Raw genomic sequence first — 24,796 nt, forward strand, 5'->3', positions numbered from 1 at the left:
AAATACTTCTTTCAATAGGCGGCAAAGGTAGCACTGGTGGTAAAGATTTCATGGGCGACAATATCGGTCTAACTGCTGATGCAGCAGCATTTGCTGGACATACAGGACCATATAAGGATTCAAGAAAAGGATCACCTATGTTTTTCATGCCAGGATTTGGCTCAGGTAATGGAATGGATAACTCTAATGCCTACGCAGCAAAAGCCGCAGCTGGAGCATATATGGGCAAAGAGCCAATGGATTATAGCATCGATGGAAAACCCAAGTTCGAAACAATTATTATTTCAAGTGGCAAAGAAGATTTGGGCACCAGCAACTTAAATGATGGAGGTTTAATCGCTGGTGCAGGTGCACAAGCAGGGCTAGGTTATACTGGTGGCAAAGGCTTTAAAGATAACAGACCATTTATGATGGATATGTTTGGTAAATCACCTTCAGGCATGAATATTCTCAAAGATTCTGGAGTGGCTGAGGCCTCTGCTGCTGCTTTAGGCACATTCAAACCATATGCTCATACCCAAGAAGATGAAGGGCATCAAGATACCGTGTTGAAAATATTGAAGGGTTCTAACAGTGATGACAATAAACATTTTAACCATGACGGCACTCTATCAGCTGCAGCTTCTGCAGCCGCTTTTGGTGATTTAGGAGTTGACAATAATTTCAACTCGTTTGCAGGCGGATTCGGTGGTCTTTATGACAGTCCCGCTCTTCACCAAGGAGACATTATTGGAGGAGGGGCCGCAGCTGCAGCCGCGGGACTAACTGGATATCCAAGTGATTCTTATTCTGGCAAAAAATCGTCTCTGGGAGGATCTGAAATACTTCTTTCAATAGGCGGCAAAGGTAGCACTGGTGGTAAAGATTTCATGGGCGACAATATCGGTCTAACTGCTGATGCAGCAGCATTTGCTGGACATACAGGACCATATAAGGATTCAAGAAAAGGATCACCTATGTTTTTCATGCCAGGATTTGGCTCAGGTAATGGAATGGATAACTCTAATGCCTACGCAGCAAAAGCCGCAGCTGGAGCATATATGGGCAAAGAGCCAATGGATTATGGCATCGATGGAAAACCCAAATTCGAAACAATTATTATTTCAAGTGGCAAAGAAGATTTGGGCACCAGCAACTTAAATGATGGAGGTTTCATCGCTGGTGCAGGTGCACAAGCAGGGCTAGGTTATACTGGTGGTGAAGGCTTTATAGATAACAGTCCATTTATGATGGATATGTTTGGTAAATCACCATCAGGCATGAATATTCTCAAAGATTCTGGAGTGGCTGAGGCCTCTGCTGCTGCTTTAGGCACATTCAAACCATATGCTCATACCCAAGAAGATGAAGGGCATCAAGATACCGTGTTGAAAATATTGAAGGGTTCTTACAGTGATGACAATAAACATTTTAACCATGACGGCACTCTATCAGCTGCAGCTTCTGCAGCCGCTTTTGGTGATTTAGGAGTTGACAATAATTTCAACTCGTTTGCAGGCGGATTCGGTGGTCTTTATGACAGTCCCGCTTATCACCAAGGAGACATTATTGGAGGAGGAGCCGCAGCTGCAGCCGCAGGACTAACTGGATATCCAAGTGATTCTTATTCTGGCAAAAAATCGTCTCTAGGAGGATCTGAAATACTTCTTTCAATAGGCGGCAAAGGTAGCACTGGTGGTAAAGATTTCATGGGCGACAATATCGGTCTAACTGCTGATGCAGCAGCATTTGCTGGACATACAGGACCATATAAGGATTCAAGAAAAGGATCACCTATGTTTTTCATGCCAGGATTTGGCTCAGGTAATGGAATGGATAACTCTAATGCCTACGCAGCAAAAGCCGCAGCTGGAGCATATATGGGCAAAGAGCCAATGGATTATGGCATCGATGGAAAACCCAAGTTCGAAACAATTATTATTTCAAGTGGCAAAGAAGATTTGGGCACCAGCACCTTAAATGATGGAGGTTTCATCGCTGGTGCAGGTGCACAAGCAGGGCTAGGTTATACTGGTGGTGAAGGCTTTATAGATAACAGACCATTTATTATGGATATGTTTGGTAAATCACCATCAGGCATGAATGTTCTCAAAGATTCTGGAGTGGCTGAGGCCTCTGCTGCTGCTTTAGGTACATTCAAACCATATGCTCATACCCAAGAAGATGAAGGGCATCAAGATACCGTGTTGAAAATATTGAAGGGTTCTTACAGTGATGACAATAAACATTTTAACCATGACGGCACTCTATCAGCTGCAGCTTCTGCAGCCGCTTTTGGTGATTTAGGAGTTGACAATAATTTCAACTCGTTCGCAGGCGGATTCGGTGGTCTTTATGACAGTCCCGCTTATCACCAAGGAGACATTATTGGAGGAGGGGCGGCAGCTGCAGCCGCAGGACTAACTGGATATCCAAGTGATTCTTATTCTGGCAAAAAATCGTCTCTAGGAGGATCTGAAATACTTCTTTCAATAGGCGGCAAAGGTAGCACTGGTGGTAAAGATTTCATGGGCGACAATATCGGTCTAACTGCTGATGCAGCAGCATTTGCTGGACATACAGGACCATATAAGGATTCAAGAAAAGGATCACCTATGTTTTTCATGCCAGGATTTGGCTCAGGTAATGGAATGGATAACTCTAATGCCTACGCAGCAAAAGCCGCAGCTGGAGCATATATGGGCAAAGAGCCAATGGATTATGGCATCGATGGAAAACCCAAATTCGAAACAATTATTATTTCAAGTGGCAAAGAAGATTTGGGCACCGGCAACTTAAATGATGCAGGTTTCATCGCTGGTGCAGGTGCACAAGCAGGGCTAGGTTATACTGGTGGTGAAGGCTTTATAGATAACAGACCATTTATGATGGATATGTTTGGTAAATCACCATCAGGCATGAATGTTCTCAAAGATTCTGGAGTGGCTGAGGCCTCTGCTGCTGCTTTAGGCACATTCAAACCATATGCTCATACCCAAGAAGATGAAGGGCATCAAGATACCGTGTTGAAAATATTGAAGGGTTCTTACAGTGATGACAATAAACATTTTAACCATGACGGCACTCTATCAGCTGCAGCTTCTGCAGCCGCTTTTGGTGATTTAGGAGTTGACAATAATTTCAACTCGTTTGCAGGCGGATTCGGTGGTCTTTATGACAGTCCCGCTTATCACCAAGGAGACATTATTGGAGGAGGAGCCGCAGCTGCAGCCGCAGGACTAACTGGATATCCAAGTGATTCTTATTCTGGCAAAAAATCGTCTCTAGGAGGATCTGAAATACTTCTTTCAATAGGCGGCAAAGGTAGCACTGGTGGTAAAGATTTCATGGGCGACAATATCGGTCTAACTGCTGATGCAGCAGCATTTGCTGGACATACAGGACCATATAAGGATTCAAGAAAAGGATCACCTATGTTTTTCATGCCAGGATTTGGCTCAGGTAATGGAATGGATAACTCTAATGCCTACGCAGCAAAAGCCGCAGCTGGAGCATATATGGGCAAAGAGCCAATGGATTATGGCATCGATGGAAAACCCAAGTTCGAAACAATTATTATTTCAAGTGGCAAAGAAGATTTGGGCACCAGCAACTTAAATGATGGAGGTTTCATCGCTGGTGCAGGTGCACAAGCAGGGCTAGGTTATACTGGTGGTGAAGGCTTTATAGATAACAGACCATTTATGATGGATATGTTTGGTAAATCACCATCAGGCATGAATGTTATCAAAGATTCTGGAGTGGCTGAGGCCTCTGCTGCTGCTTTAGGCACATTCAAACCATATGCTCATACCCAAGAAGATGAAGGGCATCAAGATACCGTGTTGAAAATATTGAAGGGTTCTCACAGTGATGACAATAAATATTTTAACCATGACGGCACTCTATCAGCTGCAGCTTCTGCAGCCGCTTTTGGTGATTTAGGAGTTGACAATAATTTCAACTCGTTTGCAGGCGGATTCGGTGGTCTTTATGACAGTCCCGCTTATCACCAAGGAGACATTATTGGAGGAGGGGCCGCAGCTGCAGCCGCAGGACTAACTGGATATCCAAGTGATTCTTATTCTGGCAAAAAATCGTCTCTAGGAGGATCTGAAATACTTCTTTCAATAGGCGGCAAAGGTAGCACTGGTGGTAAAGATTTCATGGGCGACAATATCGGTCTAACTGCTGATGCAGCAGCATTTGCTGGACATACAGGACCATATAAGGATTCAAGAAAAGGATCACCTATGTTTTTCATGCCAGAATTTGGCTCAGGTAATGGAATGGATAACTCTAATGCCTACGCAGCAAAAGCCGCAGCTGGAGCATATATGGGCAAAGAGCCAATGGATTATGGCATCGATGGAAAACCCAAATTCGAAACAATTATTATTTCAAGTGGCAAAGAAGATTTGGGCACCGGCAACTTAAATGATGCAGGTTTCATCGCTGGTGCAGGTGCACAAGCAGGGCTAGGTTATACTGGTGGTGAAGGCTTTATAGATAACAGACCATTTATGATGGATATGTTTGGTAAATCACCATCAGGCATGAATGTTCTCAAAGATTCTGGAGTGGCTGAGGCCTCTGCTGCTGCTTTAGGCACATTCAAACCATATGCTCATACCCAAGAAGATGAAGGGCATCAAGATACCGTGTTGAAAATATTGAAGGGTTCTTACAGTGATGACAATAAACATTTTAACCATGACGGCACTCTATCAGCTGCAGCTTCTGCAGCCGCTTTTGGTGATTTAGGAGTTGACAATAATTTCAACTCGTTTGCAGGCGGATTCGGTGGTCTTTATGACAGTCCCGCTTATCACCAAGGAGACATTATTGGAGGAGGGGCCGCAGCTGCAGCCGCAGGACTAACTGGATATCCAAGTGATTCTTATTCTGGCAAAAAATCGTCTCTGGGAGGATCTGAAATACTTCTTTCAATAGGCGGCAAAGGTAGCACTGGTGGTAAAGATTTCATGGGCGACAATATCGGTCTAACTGCTGATGCAGCAGCATTTGCTGGACATACAGGACCATATAAGGATTCAAGAAAAGGATCACCTATGTTTTTCATGCCAGGATTTGGCTCAGGTAATGGAATGGATAACTCTAATGCCTACGCAGCAAAAGCCGCAGCTGGAGCATATATGGGCAAAGAGCCAATGGATTATGGCATCGATGGAAAACCCAAGTTCGAAACAATTATTATTTCAAGTGGCAAAGAAGATTTGGGCACCAGCAACTTAAATGATGGAGGTTTCATTGCTGGTGCAGGTGCACAAGCAGGGCTAGGTTATACTGGTGGTGAAGGCTTTATAGATAACAGACCATTTATGATGGATATGTTTGGTAAATCACCATCAGGCATGAATGTTCTCAAAGATTCTGGAGTGGCTGAGGCCTCTGCTGCTGCTTTAGGCACATTCAAACCATATGCTCATACCCAAGAAGATGAAGGGCATCAAGATACCGTGTTGAAAATATTGAAGGGTTCTTACAGTGATGACAATAAACATTTTAACCATGACGGCACTCTATCAGCTGCAGCTTCTGCAGCCGCTTTTGGTGATTTAGGAGTTGACAATAATTTCAACTCGTTTGCAGGCGGATTCGGTGGTCTTTATGACAGTCCCGCTTATCACCAAGGAGACATTATCGGAGGAGGAGCCGCAGCTGCAGCCGCAGGACTAACTGGATATCCAAGTGATTCTTATTCTGGCAAAAAATCGTCTCTAGGAGGATCTGAAATACTTCTTTCAATAGGCGGCAAAGGTAGCACTGGTGGTAAAGATTTCATGGGCGACAATATCGGTCTAACTGCTGATGCAGCAGCATTTGCTGGACATACAGGACCATATAAGGATTCAAGAAAAGGATCACCTATGTTTTTCATGCCAGGATTTGGCTCAGGTAATGGAATGGATAACTCTAATGCCTACGCAGCAAAAGCCGCAGCTGGAGCATATATGGGCAAAGAGCCAATGGATTATGGCATCGATGGAAAACCCAAGTTCGAAACAATTATTATTTCAAGTGGCAAAGAAGATTTAGGCACCAACAACTTAAATGATGGAGGTTTCATCGCTGGTGCAGGTGCACAAGCAGGGCTAGGTTATACTGGTGGTGAAGGCTTTATAGATAACAGACCATTTATGATGGATATGTTTGGTAAATCACCATCAGGCATGAATGTTCTCAAAGATTCTGGAGTGGCTGAGGCCTCTGCTGCTGCTTTAGGCACATTCAAACCATATGCTCATACCCAAGAAGATGAAGGGCATCAAGATACCGTGTTGAAAATATTGAAGGGTTCTTACAGTGATGACAATAAACATTTTAACCATGACGGCACTCTATCAGCTGCAGCTTCTGCAGCCGCTTTTGGTGATTTAGGAGTTGACAATAATTTCAACTCGTTTGCAGGCGGATTCGGTGGTCTTTATGACAGTCCCGCTTATCACCAAGGAGACATTATTGGAGGAGGGGCCGCAGCTGCAGCCGCAGGACTAACTGGATATCCAAGTGATTCTTATTCTGGCAAAAAATCGTCTCTAGGAGGATCTGAAATACTTCTTTCAATAGGCGGCAAAGGTAGCACTGGTGGTAAAGATTTCATGGGCGACAATATCGGTCTAACTGCTGATGCAGCAGCATTTGCTGGACATACAGGACCATATAAGGATTCAAGAAAAGGATCACCTATGTTTTTCATGCCAGGATTTGGCTCAGGTAATGGAATGGATAACTCTAATGCCTACGCAGCAAAAGCCGCAGCTGGAGCATATATGGGCAAAGAGCCAATGGATTATGGCATCGATGGAAAACCCAAGTTCGAAACAATTATTGTTTCAAGTGGCAAAGAAGATTTGGGCACCAGCAACTTAAATGATGGAGGTTTAATCGCTGGTGCAGGTGCACAAGCAGGGCTAGGTTATACTGGTGGTGAAGGCTTTATAGATAACAGACCATTTATGATGGATATGTTTGGTAAATCACCATCAGGCATGAATGTTCTCAAAGATTCTGGAGTGGCTGAGGCATCTGCTGCTGCTTTAGGCACATTCAAACCATATGCTCATACCCAAGAAGATGAAGGGCATCAAGATACCGTGTTGAAAATATTGAAGGGTTCTTACAGTGATGTCAATAAACATTTTAACCATGACGGCACTCTATCAGCTGCAGCTTCTGCAGCCGCTTCTGGTGATTTAGGAGTTGACAATAATTTCAACTCGTTTGCTGGCGGATTCGGTGGTCTTTATGACAGTCCCGCTTATCACCAAGGAGACATTATTGGAGGAGGGGCCGCAGCTGCAGCCGCAGGACTAACTGGATATCCAAGTGATTCTTATTCTGGCAAAAAATCGTCTCTGGGAGGATCTGAAATACTTCTTTCAATAGGCGGCAAAGGTAGCACTGGTGGTAAAGATTTCATGGGCGACAATATCGGTCTAACTGCTGATGCAGCAGCATTTGCTGGACATACAGGACCATATAAGGATTCAAGAAAAGGATCACCTATGTTTTTCATGCCAGGATTTGGCTCAGGTAATGGAATGGATAACTCTAATGCCTACGCAGCAAAAGCGGCAGCTGGAGCATATATGGGCAAAGAGCCAATGGATTATGGCATCGATGGAAAACCCAAGTTCGAAACAATTATTATTTCAAGTGGCAAAGAAGATTTGGGCACCAGCAACTTAAATGATGGAGGTTTCATCGCTGGTGCAGGTGCACAAGCAGGGCTAGGTTATACTGGCGGTGAAGGCTTTATAGATAACAGACCATTTATGATGGATATGTTTGGTAAATCACCATCAGGCATGAATGTTCTCAAAGATTCTGGAGTGGCTGAGGCCTCTGCTGCTGCTTTAGGCACATTCAAACCATATGCTCATACCCAAGAAGATGAAGGGCATCAAGATACCGTGTTGAAAATATTGAAGGGTTCTTACAGTGATGACAGTAAACATTTTAACCATGACGGCACTCTATCAGCTGCAGCTTCTGCAGCCGCTTTTGGTGATTTAGGAGTTGACAATAATTTCAACTCGTTTGCAGGCGGATTCGGTGGTCTTTATGACAGTCCCGCTTATCACCAAGGAGACATTATTGGAGGAGGGGCCGCAGCTGCAGCCGCAGGACTAACTGGATATCCAAGTGATTCTTATTCTGGCAAAAAATCGTCTCTAGGAGGATCTGAAATACTTCTTTCAATAGGCGGCAAAGGTAGCACTGGTGGTAAAGATTTCATGGGCGACAATATCGGTCTAACTGCTGATGCAGCAGCATTTGCTGGACATACAGGACCATATAAGGATTCAAGAAAAGGATCACCTATGTTTTTCATGCCAGGATTTGACTCAGGTAATGGAATGGATAACTCTAATGCCTACGCAGCAAAAGCCGCAGCTGGAGCATATATGGGCAAAGAGCCAATGGATTATGGCATCGATGGAAAACCCAAGTTCGAAACAATTATTATTTCAAGTGGCAAAGAAGATTTGGGCACCAGCAACTTAAATGATGGAGGTTTCATCGCTGGTGCAGGTGCACAAGCAGGGCTAGGTTATACTGCTGGTGAAGGCTTTATAGATAACAGACCATTTATGATGGATATGTTTGGTAAATCACCATCAGGCATGCATGTTCTCAAAGATTCTGGAGTGGCTGAGGCCTCTGCTGCTGCTTTAGGCACATTCAAACCATATGCTCATACCCAAGAAGATGAAGGGCATCAAGATACCGTGTTGAAAATATTGAAGGGTTCTTACAGTGATGACAATAAACATTTTAACCATGACGGCACTCTATCAGCTGCAGCTTCTGCAGCCGCTTTTGGTGATTTAGGAGTTGACAATAATTTCAACTCGTTTGCAGGCGGATTCGGTGGTCTTTATGACAGTCCCGCTTATCACCAAGGAGACATTATCGGAGGAGGAGCCGCAGCTGCAGCCGCAGGACTAACTGGATATCCAAGTGATTCTTATTCTGGCAAAAAATCGTCTCTAGGAGGATCTGAAATACTTCTTTCAATAGGCGGCAAAGGTAGCACTGGTGGTAAAGATTTCATGGGCGACAATATCGGTCTAACTGCTGATGCAGCAGCATTTGCTGGACATACAGGACCATATAAGGATTCAAGAAAAGGATCACCTATGTTTTTCATGCCAGGATTTGGCTCAGGTAATGGAATGGATAACTCTAATGCCTACGCAGCAAAAGCCGCAGCTGGAGCATATATGGGCAAAGAGCCAATGGATTATGGCATCGATGGAAAACCCAAGTTCGAAACAATTATTATTTCAAGTGGCAAAGAAGATTTAGGCACCAACAACTTAAATGATGGAGGTTTCATCGCTGGTGCAGGTGCACAAGCAGGGCTAGGTTATACTGGTGGTGAAGGCTTTATAGATAACAGACCATTTATGATGGATATGTTTGGTAAATCACCATCAGGCATGAATGTTCTCAAAGATTCTGGAGTGGCTGAGGCCTCTGCTGCTGCTTTAGGCACATTCAAACCATATGCTCATACCCAAGAAGATGAAGGGCATCAAGATACCGTGTTGAAAATATTGAAGGGTTCTTACAGTGATGACAATAAACATTTTAACCATGACGGCACTCTATCAGCTGCAGCTTCTGCAGCCGCTTTTGGTGATTTAGGAGTTGACAATAATTTCAACTCGTTTGCAGGCGGATTCGGTGGTCTTTATGACAGTCCCGCTTATCACCAAGGAGACATTATTGGAGGAGGGGCCGCAGCTGCAGCCGCAGGACTAACTGGATATCCAAGTGATTCTTATTCTGGCAAAAAATCGTCTCTAGGAGGATCTGAAATACTTCTTTCAATAGGCGGCAAAGGTAGCACTGGTGGTAAAGATTTCATGGGCGACAATATCGGTCTAACTGCTGATGCAGCAGCATTTGCTGGACATACAGGACCATATAAGGATTCAAGAAAAGGATCACCTATGTTTTTCATGCCAGGATTTGGCTCAGGTAATGGAATGGATAACTCTAATGCCTACGCAGCAAAAGCCGCAGCTGGAGCATATATGGGCAAAGAGCCAATGGATTATGGCATCGATGGAAAACCCAAGTTCGAAACAATTATTGTTTCAAGTGGCAAAGAAGATTTGGGCACCAGCAACTTAAATGATGGAGGTTTAATCGCTGGTGCAGGTGCACAAGCAGGGCTAGGTTATACTGGTGGTGAAGGCTTTATAGATAACAGACCATTTATGATGGATATGTTTGGTAAATCACCATCAGGCATGAATGTTCTCAAAGATTCTGGAGTGGCTGAGGCATCTGCTGCTGCTTTAGGCACATTCAAACCATATGCTCATACCCAAGAAGATGAAGGGCATCAAGATACCGTGTTGAAAATATTGAAGGGTTCTTACAGTGATGTCAATAAACATTTTAACCATGACGGCACTCTATCAGCTGCAGCTTCTGCAGCCGCTTCTGGTGATTTAGGAGTTGACAATAATTTCAACTCGTTTGCTGGCGGATTCGGTGGTCTTTATGACAGTCCCGCTTATCACCAAGGAGACATTATTGGAGGAGGGGCCGCAGCTGCAGCCGCAGGACTAACTGGATATCCAAGTGATTCTTATTCTGGCAAAAAATCGTCTCTGGGAGGATCTGAAATACTTCTTTCAATAGGCGGCAAAGGTAGCACTGGTGGTAAAGATTTCATGGGCGACAATATCGGTCTAACTGCTGATGCAGCAGCATTTGCTGGACATACAGGACCATATAAGGATTCAAGAAAAGGATCACCTATGTTTTTCATGCCAGGATTTGGCTCAGGTAATGGAATGGATAACTCTAATGCCTACGCAGCAAAAGCGGCAGCTGGAGCATATATGGGCAAAGAGCCAATGGATTATGGCATCGATGGAAAACCCAAGTTCGAAACAATTATTATTTCAAGTGGCAAAGAAGATTTGGGCACCAGCAACTTAAATGATGGAGGTTTCATCGCTGGTGCAGGTGCACAAGCAGGGCTAGGTTATACTGGCGGTGAAGGCTTTATAGATAACAGACCATTTATGATGGATATGTTTGGTAAATCACCATCAGGCATGAATGTTCTCAAAGATTCTGGAGTGGCTGAGGCCTCTGCTGCTGCTTTAGGCACATTCAAACCATATGCTCATACCCAAGAAGATGAAGGGCATCAAGATACCGTGTTGAAAATATTGAAGGGTTCTTACAGTGATGACAGTAAACATTTTAACCATGACGGCACTCTATCAGCTGCAGCTTCTGCAGCCGCTTTTGGTGATTTAGGAGTTGACAATAATTTCAACTCGTTTGCAGGCGGATTCGGTGGTCTTTATGACAGTCCCGCTTATCACCAAGGAGACATTATTGGAGGAGGGGCCGCAGCTGCAGCCGCAGGACTAACTGGATATCCAAGTGATTCTTATTCTGGCAAAAAATCGTCTCTAGGAGGATCTGAAATACTTCTTTCAATAGGCGGCAAAGGTAGCACTGGTGGTAAAGATTTCATGGGCGACAATATCGGTCTAACTGCTGATGCAGCAGCATTTGCTGGACATACAGGACCATATAAGGATTCAAGAAAAGGATCACCTATGTTTTTCATGCCAGGATTTGACTCAGGTAATGGAATGGATAACTCTAATGCCTACGCAGCAAAAGCCGCAGCTGGAGCATATATGGGCAAAGAGCCAATGGATTATGGCATCGATGGAAAACCCAAGTTCGAAACAATTATTATTTCAAGTGGCAAAGAAGATTTGGGCACCAGCAACTTAAATGATGGAGGTTTCATCGCTGGTGCAGGTGCACAAGCAGGGCTAGGTTATACTGCTGGTGAAGGCTTTATAGATAACAGACCATTTATGATGGATATGTTTGGTAAATCACCATCAGGCATGCATGTTCTCAAAGATTCTGGAGTGGCTGAGGCCTCTGCTGCTGCTTTAGGCACATTCAAACCATATGCTCATACCCAAGAAGATGAAGGGCATCAAGATACCGTGTTGAAAATATTGAAGGGTTCTTACAGTGATGACAATAAACATTTTAACCATGACGGCACTCTATCAGCTGCAGCTTCTGCAGCCGCTTTTGGTGATTTAGGAGTTGACAATAATTTCAACTCGTTTGCAGGCGGATTCGGTGGTCTTTATGACAGTCCCGCTTATCACCAAGGAGACATCATTGGAGGAGGGGCCGCAGCTGCAGCCGCAGGACTAACTGGATATCCAAGTGATTCTTATTCTGGCAAAAAATCGTCTCTGGGAGGATCTGAAATACTTCATTCAATAGGCGGCAAAGGTAGCACTGGTGGTAAAGATTTCATGGGCGACAATATCGGTCTAACTGCTGATGCAGCAGCATTTGCTGGACATACAGGACCATATAAGGATTCAAGAAAAGGATTACCTATGTTTTTCGTGCCAGGATTTGGCTCAGGTAATGGAATGGATAACTCTAATGCCTACGCAGCAAAAGCCGCAGCTGGAGCATATATGGGCAAAGAGCCAATGGATTATGGCATCGATGGAAAACCCAAATTCGAAACAATTATTATTTCAAGTGGCAAAGAAGATTTGGTTACCAGCAACTTAAATGATGGAGGTTTCATCGCTGGTGCAGGTGCACAAGCAGGGCTAGGTTATACTGGTGGTGAAGGCTTTATAGATAACAGACCATTTATGATGGATATGTTTGGTAAATCACCATCAGGCATGAATGTTCTCAAAGATTCTGGAGTGGCTGAGGCCTCTGCTGCTGCTTTAGGCACATTCAAACCATATGCTCATACCCAAGAAGATGAAGGGCATCAAGATACCGTGTTGAAAATATTGAAGGGTTCTTACAGTGATGACAATAAACATTTTAACCATGACGGCACTCTATCAGCTGCGGCTTCTGCAGCCGCTTTTGGTGATTTAGGAGTTGACAATAATTTCAACTCCTTTGCAGGCGGATTCGGTGGTCTTTATGACAGTCCCGCTTATCACCAAGGAGACATTGTTGGAGGAGGGGCCGCAGCTGCAGCCGCAGGACTAACTGGATATCCAAGTGATTCTTATTCTGGCAAACAATCGTCTCTAGGAGGATCTGAAATACTTCTTTCAATAGGCGGCAAAGGTAGCACTGGCGGTAAAGATTTCATGGGCGACAATATCGGTCTAACTGCTGATGCAGCAGCATTTGCTGGACATACAGGACCATATAAAGATTCAAGAAAAGGATCACCTATGTTTTTCATGCCAGGATTTGGCTCAGGTAATGGAATGGATAACTCTAATGCCTACGCAGCAAAAGCCGCAGCTGGAGCATATATGGGCAAAGAGCCAATGGATTATAGCATCGATGGAAAACCCAAGTTCGAAACAATTATTATTTCAAGTGGCAAAGAAGATTTGGGCACCAGCAACTTAAATGATGGAGGTTTCATCGCTGGTGCAGGTGCACAAGCAGGGCTAGGTTATACTGGTGGTGAAGGCTTTATAGATAACAGACCATTTATGATGGATATGTTTGGTAAATCACCATCAGGCATGAATGTTCCCAAAGATTCTGGAGTGGCTGAGGCCTCTGCTGCTGCTTTAGGCACATTCAAACCATATGCTCATACCCAAGAAGATGAAGGGCATCAAGATACCGTGTTGAAAATATTGAAGGGTTCTTACAGTGATGACAATAAACATTTTAACCATGACGGCACTCTATCAGCTGCAGCTTCTGCAGCCGCTTTTGGTGATTTAGGAGTTGACAATAATTTCAACTCGTTTGCAGGCGGATTCGGTGGTCTTTATGACAGTCCCGCTTATCACCAAGGAGACATTGTTGGAGGAGGGGCCGCAGCTGCAGCCGCAGGACTAACTGGATATCCAAGTGATTCTTATTCTGGCAAACAATCGTCTCTAGGAGGATCTGAAATACTTCTTTCAATAGGCGGCAAAGGTAGCACTGGTGGTAAAGATTTCATGGGCGACAATATCGGTCTAACTGCTGATGCAGCAGCATTTGCTGGACATACAGGACCATATAAGGATTCAAGAAAAGGATCACCTATGTTTTTCATGCCAGGATTTGGCTCAGGTAATGGAATGGATAACTCTAATGCCTACGCAGCAAAAGCCGCAGCTGGAGCATATATGGGCAAAGAGCCAATGGATTATGGCATCGATGGAAAACCCAAGTTCGAAACAATTATTATTTCAAGTGGCGAAGAAGATTTGGGCACCAGCAACTTAAATGATGGAGGTTTCATCGCTGGGGCAGGTGCACAAGCAGGGCTAGGTTATACTGGTGGTGAAGGCTTTATAGATAACAGACCATTTATGATGGATATGTTTGGTAAATCACCATCAGGCATGAATATTCTCAAGGATTCTGGAGTGGCTGAGGCCTCTGCTGCTGCTTTAGGCACATTCAAACCATATGCTCATACCCAAGAAGATGAAGGGCATCAAGATACCGTGTTGAAAATATTGAAGGGTTCTTATAGTGATGACAATAAACATTTTAACCGTGACGGCACTCTATCAGCTGCAGCTTCTGCAGCCGCTTTTGGTGATTTAGGAGTTGACAATAATTTCAACTCGTTTGCAGGCGGATTCGTTGGTCTTTATGACAGTCCCGCTTATCACCAAGGAGACATTATTGGAGGAGGGGCCGCAGCTGCAGGACTGACTGGATATCCAAGTGATTCTTATTCTGGCAAAAAATCGTCTCTAGGAGGATCTGAAATACTTCTTTCAGTAGGCGGCAAAGGTAGCACTGGTGGTAAGGGTTTTATGGGCGACCGTATCGGTCTAACTGCTGATGCAGCAGCTAGTTCTGAACAAGGTAAAGCATCTTTCAATATGAAACCTACAACTGGTCTTCAATTATTGATGGGCTCTACATACATGCCAACATTGAACAGTCAATCCACTCATCCAATTCATGCTCCTGACTTTTTTGACTCATCTGTGGTATTTGATAGATCGGGCGGCTTTTGTCCTGATGTTGTTAATTCTGAGAATTGTCCTGATCAATGTGAGGATGGATATGTTTGCGATGGTCAAAAATGTGTTTTATCACATGAATGCCCTTGCCAAAGAGAAGGTTTCACACGCCAGGTCAGTGATTTCAACTTATTTCTATCTAATTGAATAGGAAGTTTTATTTTTACTATATTTTTACTATATATATTATTTTTACTTCAAACCCTGCAACTGTTTTTCAAACGTGTGATTGTATACCAATCTACATTTTGAAAATGTTTATAACACGTCACCCTTTAAACACGTTTTTACAATGCAAAGAAGTTCTATAGCACAGTAGTGAGTACATGAATATTCACTGATTTTTTCAGCCTGGCTCGGTTTGGAAAGAAGATGGTGGATGTACCAATTGCCTATGCATGGGAGGTGTCGTAGAATGTGCTGCTGAAATTTGTTCTATCACTACATGTCCTTCAGGCCAAATACTTGTGCCTGCTGGACAAGGTAATTGCTGCCCATCGTGTGCACCGGATAAAACGAAATGTACAACAACTTATGGAACAGAATATAAGGTAGGGCAACTTAACAAAAATAAATTGGTCCTCAGCTCAAATCACATATTTACCTCTTAACATGGAACTATTTAAATATAAATTTCTTCTCTTATAATCAAGATTGGAGACAAATGGATAGATCCGGGCGATAGCTGCAGTCAGTGTGAATGTCTTGAATCAGGAATTAAATGCGTCGCTCTGTCATGCTCACCTGTATACATCCCAACTTGTTCCGAAAATGAGGTTTTGAAGGAAACTATCGTCGATTGTTGTCCTCGATATAAATGCGGTAAGTGGAGTAAATTGGTAATCTTTGATTTCATTGAACCGCAATAGCCGTGTTAAACATGTAAATGAATAAAACTTGACTCCATGGATTGAATTAATTTAGTAATGTATTTCTAGTTACTCGAATGCACTTACATACCAGATTAAAAAGGGTGAATAATCGCAATATTACATTGCATCACATCACAAATTTTCGAAGCACACCAATGAATATCATTTTTATCTCTTGTTCTTCTTCAAACTGGTGATTGTTTCAGTTTTTGTGTTTTGTTTACTGCAATCATGAACCATTTTTTATCTTCCATCGATTACTTTGAGAGTTGTTTCACACAAAATAATTTGTTGCCTGTCAATAGCAAAAATAATATATTATCAATTATCATTAAATAACGCATTATTATTTTGAAATCTATTTACTTTATATCTTACAACTGTTTTTGAAGCATGTGATCATTTTTTCTTAAATTCTCTCTATTCGTTTATATGTTATATTTATATACAAAATTTTGAATGTGTTTTGTCCGTTCTGGGCTAACCCATTTTTAGAATTTACCTAAATACAAAATCAGTCATTTCATACACATTTTTATTCATTTTAGAATGTGATGCCTCAACTTGTGAAAAGGCTCAGGAATGTCTATTTGCCCATGAGGCCGTTATAGTTTCCATGAACGGATGTTGCCCTGTATACCAATGTGGTAAGGTCTTATTTTTTTTTTTGACAAACTCGCATAAAATAAATCTCAATGACAGGAAGAATACAATGCTTAAGATTGTATTTAATAGCTGACGTTCCTTAAATTGGAGTGTGCTATTTTTATTTTTATAGAGCAACTCTTTGTCATTGGACGATATTGCTTATACTGCTATTGGTTCATCTTTAATCCAAATTGTGATTAGCAATAATTGACAATTCCTCTTCATTTTAACTCACATCAGTATGTTGATAAAAATATTCATGACTTTACACAGTTTGTCGAATTGAAAGATGCGAAGTTTCGTATTGCTTGCCAGGAGAAAAGAGTGTGAAGACAACGTCTGATACGTCTTGCTGTCCAACTTACACATGTGAAAGTAAGGAGGATAGAATAGCATTTACATATTTATCCCGGGGGAGAGAAAGCCGATAAGACGACTTAACCATATGGCGAACCACGGCCTATTCTCCGTTACCATTCCATGTCGGGTATGGAATTAGTTGAGTATTTGTTTTCAGAAGCATGGACTTGATGGTGGAGGAAGACGTAACTGACCAGCGGTTACGTGAACCACTCTACGACGGCGAGGAGTCAAGTAATCCTCTCGCACATAACTATCCCCGAAAGGGATTCGAACCTGCGAACCCACCCAGAGTAATCAGACGTGCGGTGGCGAGCGTATTTCTAACACTTAGCACGAGTCACACCGCCGCTAATAACAATGAAGAATATATCAAAAATCTGAATTTTCGTATCATTAGCAAACTCATTTACCATTCCATATATTTTTAAGAAATGGGATGCACAGACGATGGAAAAGTGAGGCGCAATATCGGTGAAAAATGGACTCCATCTACATCAGCATGTGAAGTTTGCGAATGCACTGCAGATGAAAAGATCAGTTGCAGACCAAAACTATGCCCATCAATCAAACCAACTTGTCCAAGTGGACAACGACCAACGCCAGTCATGAGCGCCGATGGATGTTGCACATCTTACGTTTGCGATTGTGAGTAAAATTAAATGAACCCGAGAAATAAATAAAAATTTATTTTGCAGCCAATTGATATTAAATAAATAATATTGGTTCCTAATTCGGGAGTGATAATTGCTCACCTGCCCATCGTGTTAAAACTCGAGTCCCCTCCTTTAATAATTTATCTTTTTATATCTTAGGCACATGCCAAGGATATGCTCAAACTGTTGTGGAAATGTTCAGTGGTCAAACTTTTACAAAGACTTGTCCATGCTCGCACGACCTTGCGAAGGACTCAGCGATGCGATCATTCAGAGTTAATCTTCGTCAACGACGCTGTGAAAAGAACGATCCAACAAAAGGAGCCTGCTTCGGAGATATAACTTTGACTAACCTGGCAACCGGAGTTGAAGCAATAATTTCTCACGATTTTACAGTAAGTATATCAGTTCTCTTGCTATACCTCCAATAATTAATACGGGTCAATATGTGTACCTTATTAAATTATCACTTTTTAATTTGCCATATTTTTTTGGAAAGTAATTCTACCGGCAAAAAGGACGAAGCCCTTTTTTTCCCTAAAAAATAGGGATTTTCCGTATAGCCCTACAATAAGACGGCAGAATAATACTCACAGAACTAAATATTTTTAACAATAAAGCAGTAATTTTAATCATTTTAAACAACCCATCAACTGGAACGTTGAAATAACCCGCGAATATGGTATGATAAGTACTGCGCTGTACCATGGGTTGGTTATCAGCTGTGATTTCCAGTCTGGTGTCGTTTTTCCCTGAATCGGTAAAACCGAAGGGTCATAAATCAATCACTTTATCTCGTGGTAGCCGGTTTCTTTTTGAAGTACCGATATCAGTCATAAACACGTTTTGAAAAAAGATGGCAGTAGAAATTTGATTAAATATTATGATTTGCATACACCTTGGCAGCGATTACATTATCAACTTTATAAACCTTGATATAAAGTTCACGCAAATTATGTTTGAGAAGACTCATGCGTAAAAAATATTCGACTTCAGAAAAAATAAAATAAGCATAGCCGCCCAATAAGACCCCCAGAATAATCAGGCAAATAAATTAGGTCCAGACCAAAAAGGCGGCGGGGAAATACGGATCAATACCTAATTTGTTTTTTATAATTTTCGTTTCATATTTTATTCTTCATTTCAATATTACTAATCAATAAATGATATACTTTACTGACATTAGTCAATGCGTATAACACAAGCAATGTGACACATCATACCAGAATTCACGAGCAGATAATCAAATATTTTTCAAGCGATTGATACGGACGATCTGTGAATTTATTAAATGGTGATCATACAATAACAACATGAATTTTCTTCTAAATTATCCTACAATCGTCTAATTAGGTCAAAATCGCTCACGACATATACAACATGGCTCAGAGAGATTCGGTCACGGATGGAGGATACGTGGTATCTAAATTAGGTACCTCAACTGTCGTTGTAAAGATGACGTCAACAGGCGTTGAAGTTACATACGACGTAAAATCTGATGCATGGACCGTAAAAACACCAACAAGTTACGCAGGATCATTGGATGGTATTTGTGGTAAGTTATTTTTGGTCATTTAGGTGCCTTCAGTTATATCCTGTTTGATTTAAAAACTTGATATAATGCTGAACGACTCTTCGTCTATAGAGGTTGGTCTTCGTCTTTGGAACGTTTTACCTTATTGCTAAGCTGATTACTAGATATACCCAAATTGTGCTTAGTGACGCTGATTTATTGAAAAACGAAATTACTTCATTATACTCAATTAATGTGATGGCGACTGCTGCTTATGTTCATTGGCAACTAGCTGTTCAATGTCTGGTTGAGCGGTACATAAAGCACAACGAATATCAAATTCAACTTCAAGTCGTATTCGTGCTTTAAATTTGGTGTTTGATTGTTTTTTATTTTGGATTTCATTACCCTTGAAAACAAAGAAATTCACCTCAAGGGTAAATTCACTATCATTATCATTATTATTCTAAATCATTATTTTTTTTTCATTCTATTACGAGTTCGGGGACTGTCCGTGTCAGCCAAGTGAATATCTTTAAAAAAAAACTTGATGTAAAATAGGCGAACAAAACTAGTTACCTCCACATTGATACAAATACTTCTGGAGCGCCGGTCGTAGTAATTCCATGGGTACTGATTATGAAAAACAATTTCACCTTCAAATATTACGCTATAATTTCAAATCATTGCATTGCTGTGTTAATATGTGCGATTGTATAATAGGAACGTGTGATGGAGCTTCGTACGTTGACGGCCTTTACTCGATCGGCGGAATACAACTTGAACTTAAACAATTCCTCAACCATTACCTTGTCGACACTGGAACTTGCGAAGATGATTACGGCGTCATTGCAGAGGTATCGGCTGAAGCTATGGCAGGAATTGTCGCGCAATGTAACCAAGTGTTGATGGGCTCAGCATTCGAAACCTGCTCAGCAGTTGTTCCAACGCAGAAGTTTATGTCAACTTGTACTGAAATTGCCAAAGGCAGTAAGTTACTATTATTGAATTCATTTTAGGAACAAAAAACACCCCTTTTTCAGTTTCATATGACATTGAGGCTACCAACGTATCTAGGGCCTCATTCACAATCACTTAAAAACCAAAGGCCTATATTCAGTAATGACAAATTCAATATCATTCATATTATTAAGAACAAATTATGAGATACATAACAATTCAGATTTTAAAAACGAAATTTCGGTTGAACAAAAAACATAGTGAGAATGAAGGATAAGAGTCCTAAATACTCTTTCAATTAAATAAAATACAAATCACATGTTTTGTTAACATCCTAGGTGCTGACAAGACAGGCTGTTCCGTGTTGGAGGCATATGCCCAGAAGTGTGCGATCCATGGAGAATGCATAAATTGGAGAACAAACGACATCTGTCCTTACGAATGTCCAAGTGGAAGAGTTTACAGTGCTTGCGGACCAACTGTTGAGAGGACGTGTAGCAATTATAATTCATACGCTAACCTTAACGTCAAATACACTGCTGAAGGATGTTTCTGTCCCGATAAGAAGGTGAATATTTTATACTAGCTATTGATATTCGTAATGATTAATGAAAGAACTATTGGTCCCAGTGTAGAGGTTCTACAGGTCCTATTTCTGCCTATTGGGCTGTCTTGTCAATCTACTTCCGTAGCTAACTCTCGCAGTAGTAACGCACACATAAACACATCCAACTTGTATGAAAGAACTTGAAATGAAAGTAAATTTACAGAATATACAAATCACAGTCCAGTAAAATTCCACAATTAGGTGAAAGTTCCACAGTAGATAAATTTCCACAGCAGGTATAACGGCAGTGTAGCACAGTGAATATTCTATAGCAGGGTGGTCCAAGCCCGCGTCGGATAATCAAAAAAATCAAAATAATTTTTGGAACCAGCCTAAACAGTATTACAAAAAATGCTTCTAATATGTCAGAAAAATTAGTAATCACTCTCCTGTACCTTGCATTTCGTAAAATTTGATAATCAATCAATCTGGTTATGGCAAATATAATCTAGAATAGCATTTTGCTATCATGGGATCAATGAGCATTTCCAAATTTTGAGGGATTTTTTTTTGGGAACCCCATCGATGTTCGAAAACACTTACATTTGCGAAAGCACTTTCTCCGTTGTGAAGAATTCGAAATCTTACATCAAACGTAGATATAGAAAGACTTTAGCATGTTTAAGTGATTTTTCTGGCGTGTTTTGCATGTTTTAGCGCGGTAAATGACAAATAATGATCAATTGTTTGCAAAATAAAAGTTTTTGTTTTGTATTGCCCAGTTTACCTATTTCTGACACTATTGTGCCCCGCGAACAATGCAAAAATAATTTTGTGGCCCGCGAAGGCGACAACCTTGGACCACCCTGTAATCTATAGTATGTATGTACGGTTTACGTGAGTATGGGGGTTACAATATATTGTGTCTCCAGCCCAACAGCAGTACTTAAATTTAGCTACAAGACACAAAAACAATAAAATAGTTTAATTAGCCTCAAATATACAACTCAATCAGAACCTAAATTCAAATTATTAAATAATCCTAAACTACAAAGTTTCCCTAAATATCTTAAGCAAGTCTAAATTAACAGAATTAAAACCCTACAATTTGCAAATCAATGCCACAAAGTAATCGCAGAATCTAACAAAGAAATTATGTGAACAGGCCTCATTGCACTGTCTCTGACACTAATAAGTAGGACACCCAATATGATACAATAAGAATAACAAGGAAATGAATACAAATCAGCTGATATAAAAGAGTATTGCACCATTATTTCCAAAGCTTTTTCTCGGTCAGGGCTCTTAATATAAACAAACAAATAAATAAATGAGAGCAAGTCTAAACATGCTTATCGAGACTAGAATAATCGAAATGAATGGGTAAAATCACTGGAGTAAAATTTCTGCCCGTAACACCCAGTATTCGAGGTATGGGTAGAATTGTAGCACAATCAGTAAAGTTTCATATTTCAAATGTTAGTTATTGCGCACAAATATTTTAGAGCCATGATTTTTAATAACAACACTCGGCCAAGTGGGATAATGAAAAAATATATTTGTATATTTAGGTGCTTCTCAATGGTGCATGCGTGTCTGTGTTCGAGTGCTCTACTTGCATGGATGAAACCAGAACACCAAGACGTGCTGGCGAACAATGGCAACTTGCTACCGATGCTTGCGTGTATGTAACGTGTCAAGAAGATGGAAGTCTATTACAAACTGCATCGTCTTGTCCTTCTGCTCCAACATGCCAAAAATCTGAAGTTCTTCACAAAGTTGTTGATGGCCCATGTTGTCCGATATACGTATGTGAGTCAATAAATCGCGAGGAAGATTGCGCTTCCGTCAAATGCTTGTCTACTGGAGTTCCAGTATGCAACACTGGTGAAGAAACTGTAGCAGTGGCCACCGGCCCAAGCAAATGCTGTTTCGAATACACATGTGTCTGCAAGAGCCACTTGTGTCCGTACGTTACAGAGCCAATCTGTGAAGAAGGAGAAAGAATTGCAACAAAAGATCCAGAATCCTGTTGCCCAGTTCAAGTATGTGAATGCGACGAAAACGCTTGCCCAGCTTCCAAAGAAGAATGCCCAGTCGGATACGTGCGTGCTTTATCGAGCTCATCTAGATGTTGCCAGACTTATGATTGTGTATGCGATTACTCATGGTGCAAAGAAGAACCAACTTTATGCAAAGCTGGTGAAATTGCTGTTGCCAACACTAAAAAAACAGGTTGCTGTACCACATATACTTGCAAGTGTGATACATCTCTTTGCCCACTACAGATCACAAGCTGTGCTCGCGGATACAAACTGACAAAGACAAGTGCCGAAGGAGATTGCTGCACAACATACACATGCACTTGTGACACCAGTGCCTGTCCAACACGCAAGACACCAAAGAGCTGCCCTGCTGAAGAAGGTTATCGCTTGATTCCAACAGGACGATTGTTGGGTGGAATCCTTGTGCCAGAATGCTGTCCTATTCAAGCCGAAGAAGCTTGCGTGTGCGATACCTCACTATGCAATGTAGTACAAATCGTATGTGCGTCATACCAAAGAAAATATCAAACCAATCCAGGAGCTTGCTGCCCAGCATACGCATGCGAATGTGACCAGACTGCTTGTACATTTGAACAACGTACTTCGTGTCCAACAAACAGGTGAACAATTTGAAGTTTTTTAAAGCCAAATAAATTTACGTTAGCCTTTAACATTTATGCTTAGAAAGAAATTAACCAATAAAACACAAGCTCCATTTAACTATCTTCATTTTATTCAATTATGTTTTAAGAAAACTCGTGAGAATAGATGAAAACCAATGCTGCACCAGACTCACATGCGAATGCAGTGAATGCAAAGTACCAGAGAAATGCCAAGAAGGTTGGGAAGCTGATGATGTCACAGACGATTGTGGATGTGTTGTCAGAACATGTGTCGCACCTGAAGCATGTGTATACGAAAGCACAAGGTAAAAACATTTTTTTTTTGTCTTTAGGAACAGTTTTTCTATACGTCGGCAGTAACTGTCAGAATTGTAAATTCTTTGAATTGTTTAAATTAGCAAAACACAGTCAATAATGTGCGAGATGATAGCTGGACTCCTCGTACATTTTCACATCCATATTAGGAGGTAACATTTCGTCGTCGTACACACTTCCGCTAGCAACTTCACCGAGTGTGTTATATATTAGATCTGGTTTATCAAACGGCAAAAAAGTTCTAAGAGGTTGTTCTGAATCAGTGGCTCCCAAACTCTTTTAACCGGGCCCATTTTTTAGAATTTGTCAAGTTTCGCGCTCCATCTCAAAAATAACAACTAAAAATAAGCTACAAATACGTAACAGATAGTGAGACGAAAATATGTTTTATTCAAAATAAACACGTTGAAAATACGTAGATGTAACGTGAATATTCAAAATAAAGAAATGTAAATATACAAGGCGGGTCAGATCAAATCTAACAAATATTTTTATTTAGCTTCACGCCCCCTTAAAAACTGTCTACGCCCCACCGTTTGAGAACCACAGTTCTAAAGTATAAGGTAGCCCCATAGTACCATCGTTTGCTTTAACTGAGCCCCTGTATGAAGTAAAAGCGTCGCGAAACTTTTAAAAATATGTCATTTTCACACAAACAGATACGAACCTGGCAGTATATGGATGGACGATATCTGTACCGAATGTCAATGTGCAGACAGTCCCGACATACTTGGAAAATACGAGACAACTTGCACCGCCATCAAATGTGGAACATGCAGTGCCGGATATACCTACGTACCTATCGCCGGACAATGCTGCGGTGATTGCGTGCCAAGCATGTGTCATCATGGTGGAAGCATGTACACTGTTGGACAAACATGGTCATCTGGAACCTGTGGAACATGCACTTGTGAAACTGACCCAGTGACTAACGAAGTGTATAGCTCTTGTATGACGACATCGTGCCCACCATTAGATTCAAATTGCGCTGAAGAAGATCTCAGAACTACGAGCGATGGATGCTGCACTTATTGTGTCAGAAGTGAGTAGTCATAGTCAAATTTATTTTTCCATCCAGTAAAAAATAACATACGAAATTGCCGAAAAATAAAACTAAACACACAGTTTCACTGGGGAAGGTAAACTTCGGGAAACCAAGATTGGTTATCGAGCAGCGACATCCAATGTTCAATATCTAATCTCTACATTTAGTTGTTTTCGAAAGTAGAAGCTTAAATTGTCCAATCTCTATATAAAA

General features: G+C 41.4%; 1 protein-coding gene across 1 annotated transcript in view; it reads left to right on the plus strand.

The window, feature by feature from the left end:
* Positions 1-24,796, plus strand: part of LOC144431415 (uncharacterized) — a 54,468-nt gene that overhangs the window by 28,619 nt on the left and 1,053 nt on the right. Inside the window, exons 2-14 of the mRNA XM_078119527.1 lie at positions 1-15,113; positions 15,350-15,550; positions 15,653-15,821; positions 16,420-16,518; positions 16,793-16,894; positions 17,312-17,527; positions 17,695-17,930; positions 18,889-19,090; positions 19,772-20,038; positions 20,347-20,576; positions 22,127-23,220; positions 23,352-23,528; positions 24,198-24,580. The exon at positions 1-15,113 is cut by the window's left edge and continues 14,394 nt beyond it. Of these exons, the coding sequence (XP_077975653.1) occupies positions 1-15,113; positions 15,350-15,550; positions 15,653-15,821; positions 16,420-16,518; positions 16,793-16,894; positions 17,312-17,527; positions 17,695-17,930; positions 18,889-19,090; positions 19,772-20,038; positions 20,347-20,576; positions 22,127-23,220; positions 23,352-23,528; positions 24,198-24,580 (18,489 nt within the window). The remainder of the gene's footprint in view (positions 15,114-15,349; positions 15,551-15,652; positions 15,822-16,419; positions 16,519-16,792; positions 16,895-17,311; positions 17,528-17,694; positions 17,931-18,888; positions 19,091-19,771; positions 20,039-20,346; positions 20,577-22,126; positions 23,221-23,351; positions 23,529-24,197; positions 24,581-24,796) is intronic.

This window comes from Styela clava, chromosome 13 (genome assembly GCF_964204865.1).
Source record: "Styela clava chromosome 13, kaStyClav1.hap1.2, whole genome shotgun sequence".
In the NCBI taxonomy this organism is placed as follows: Eukaryota; Metazoa; Chordata; class Ascidiacea; order Stolidobranchia; family Styelidae; genus Styela; species Styela clava.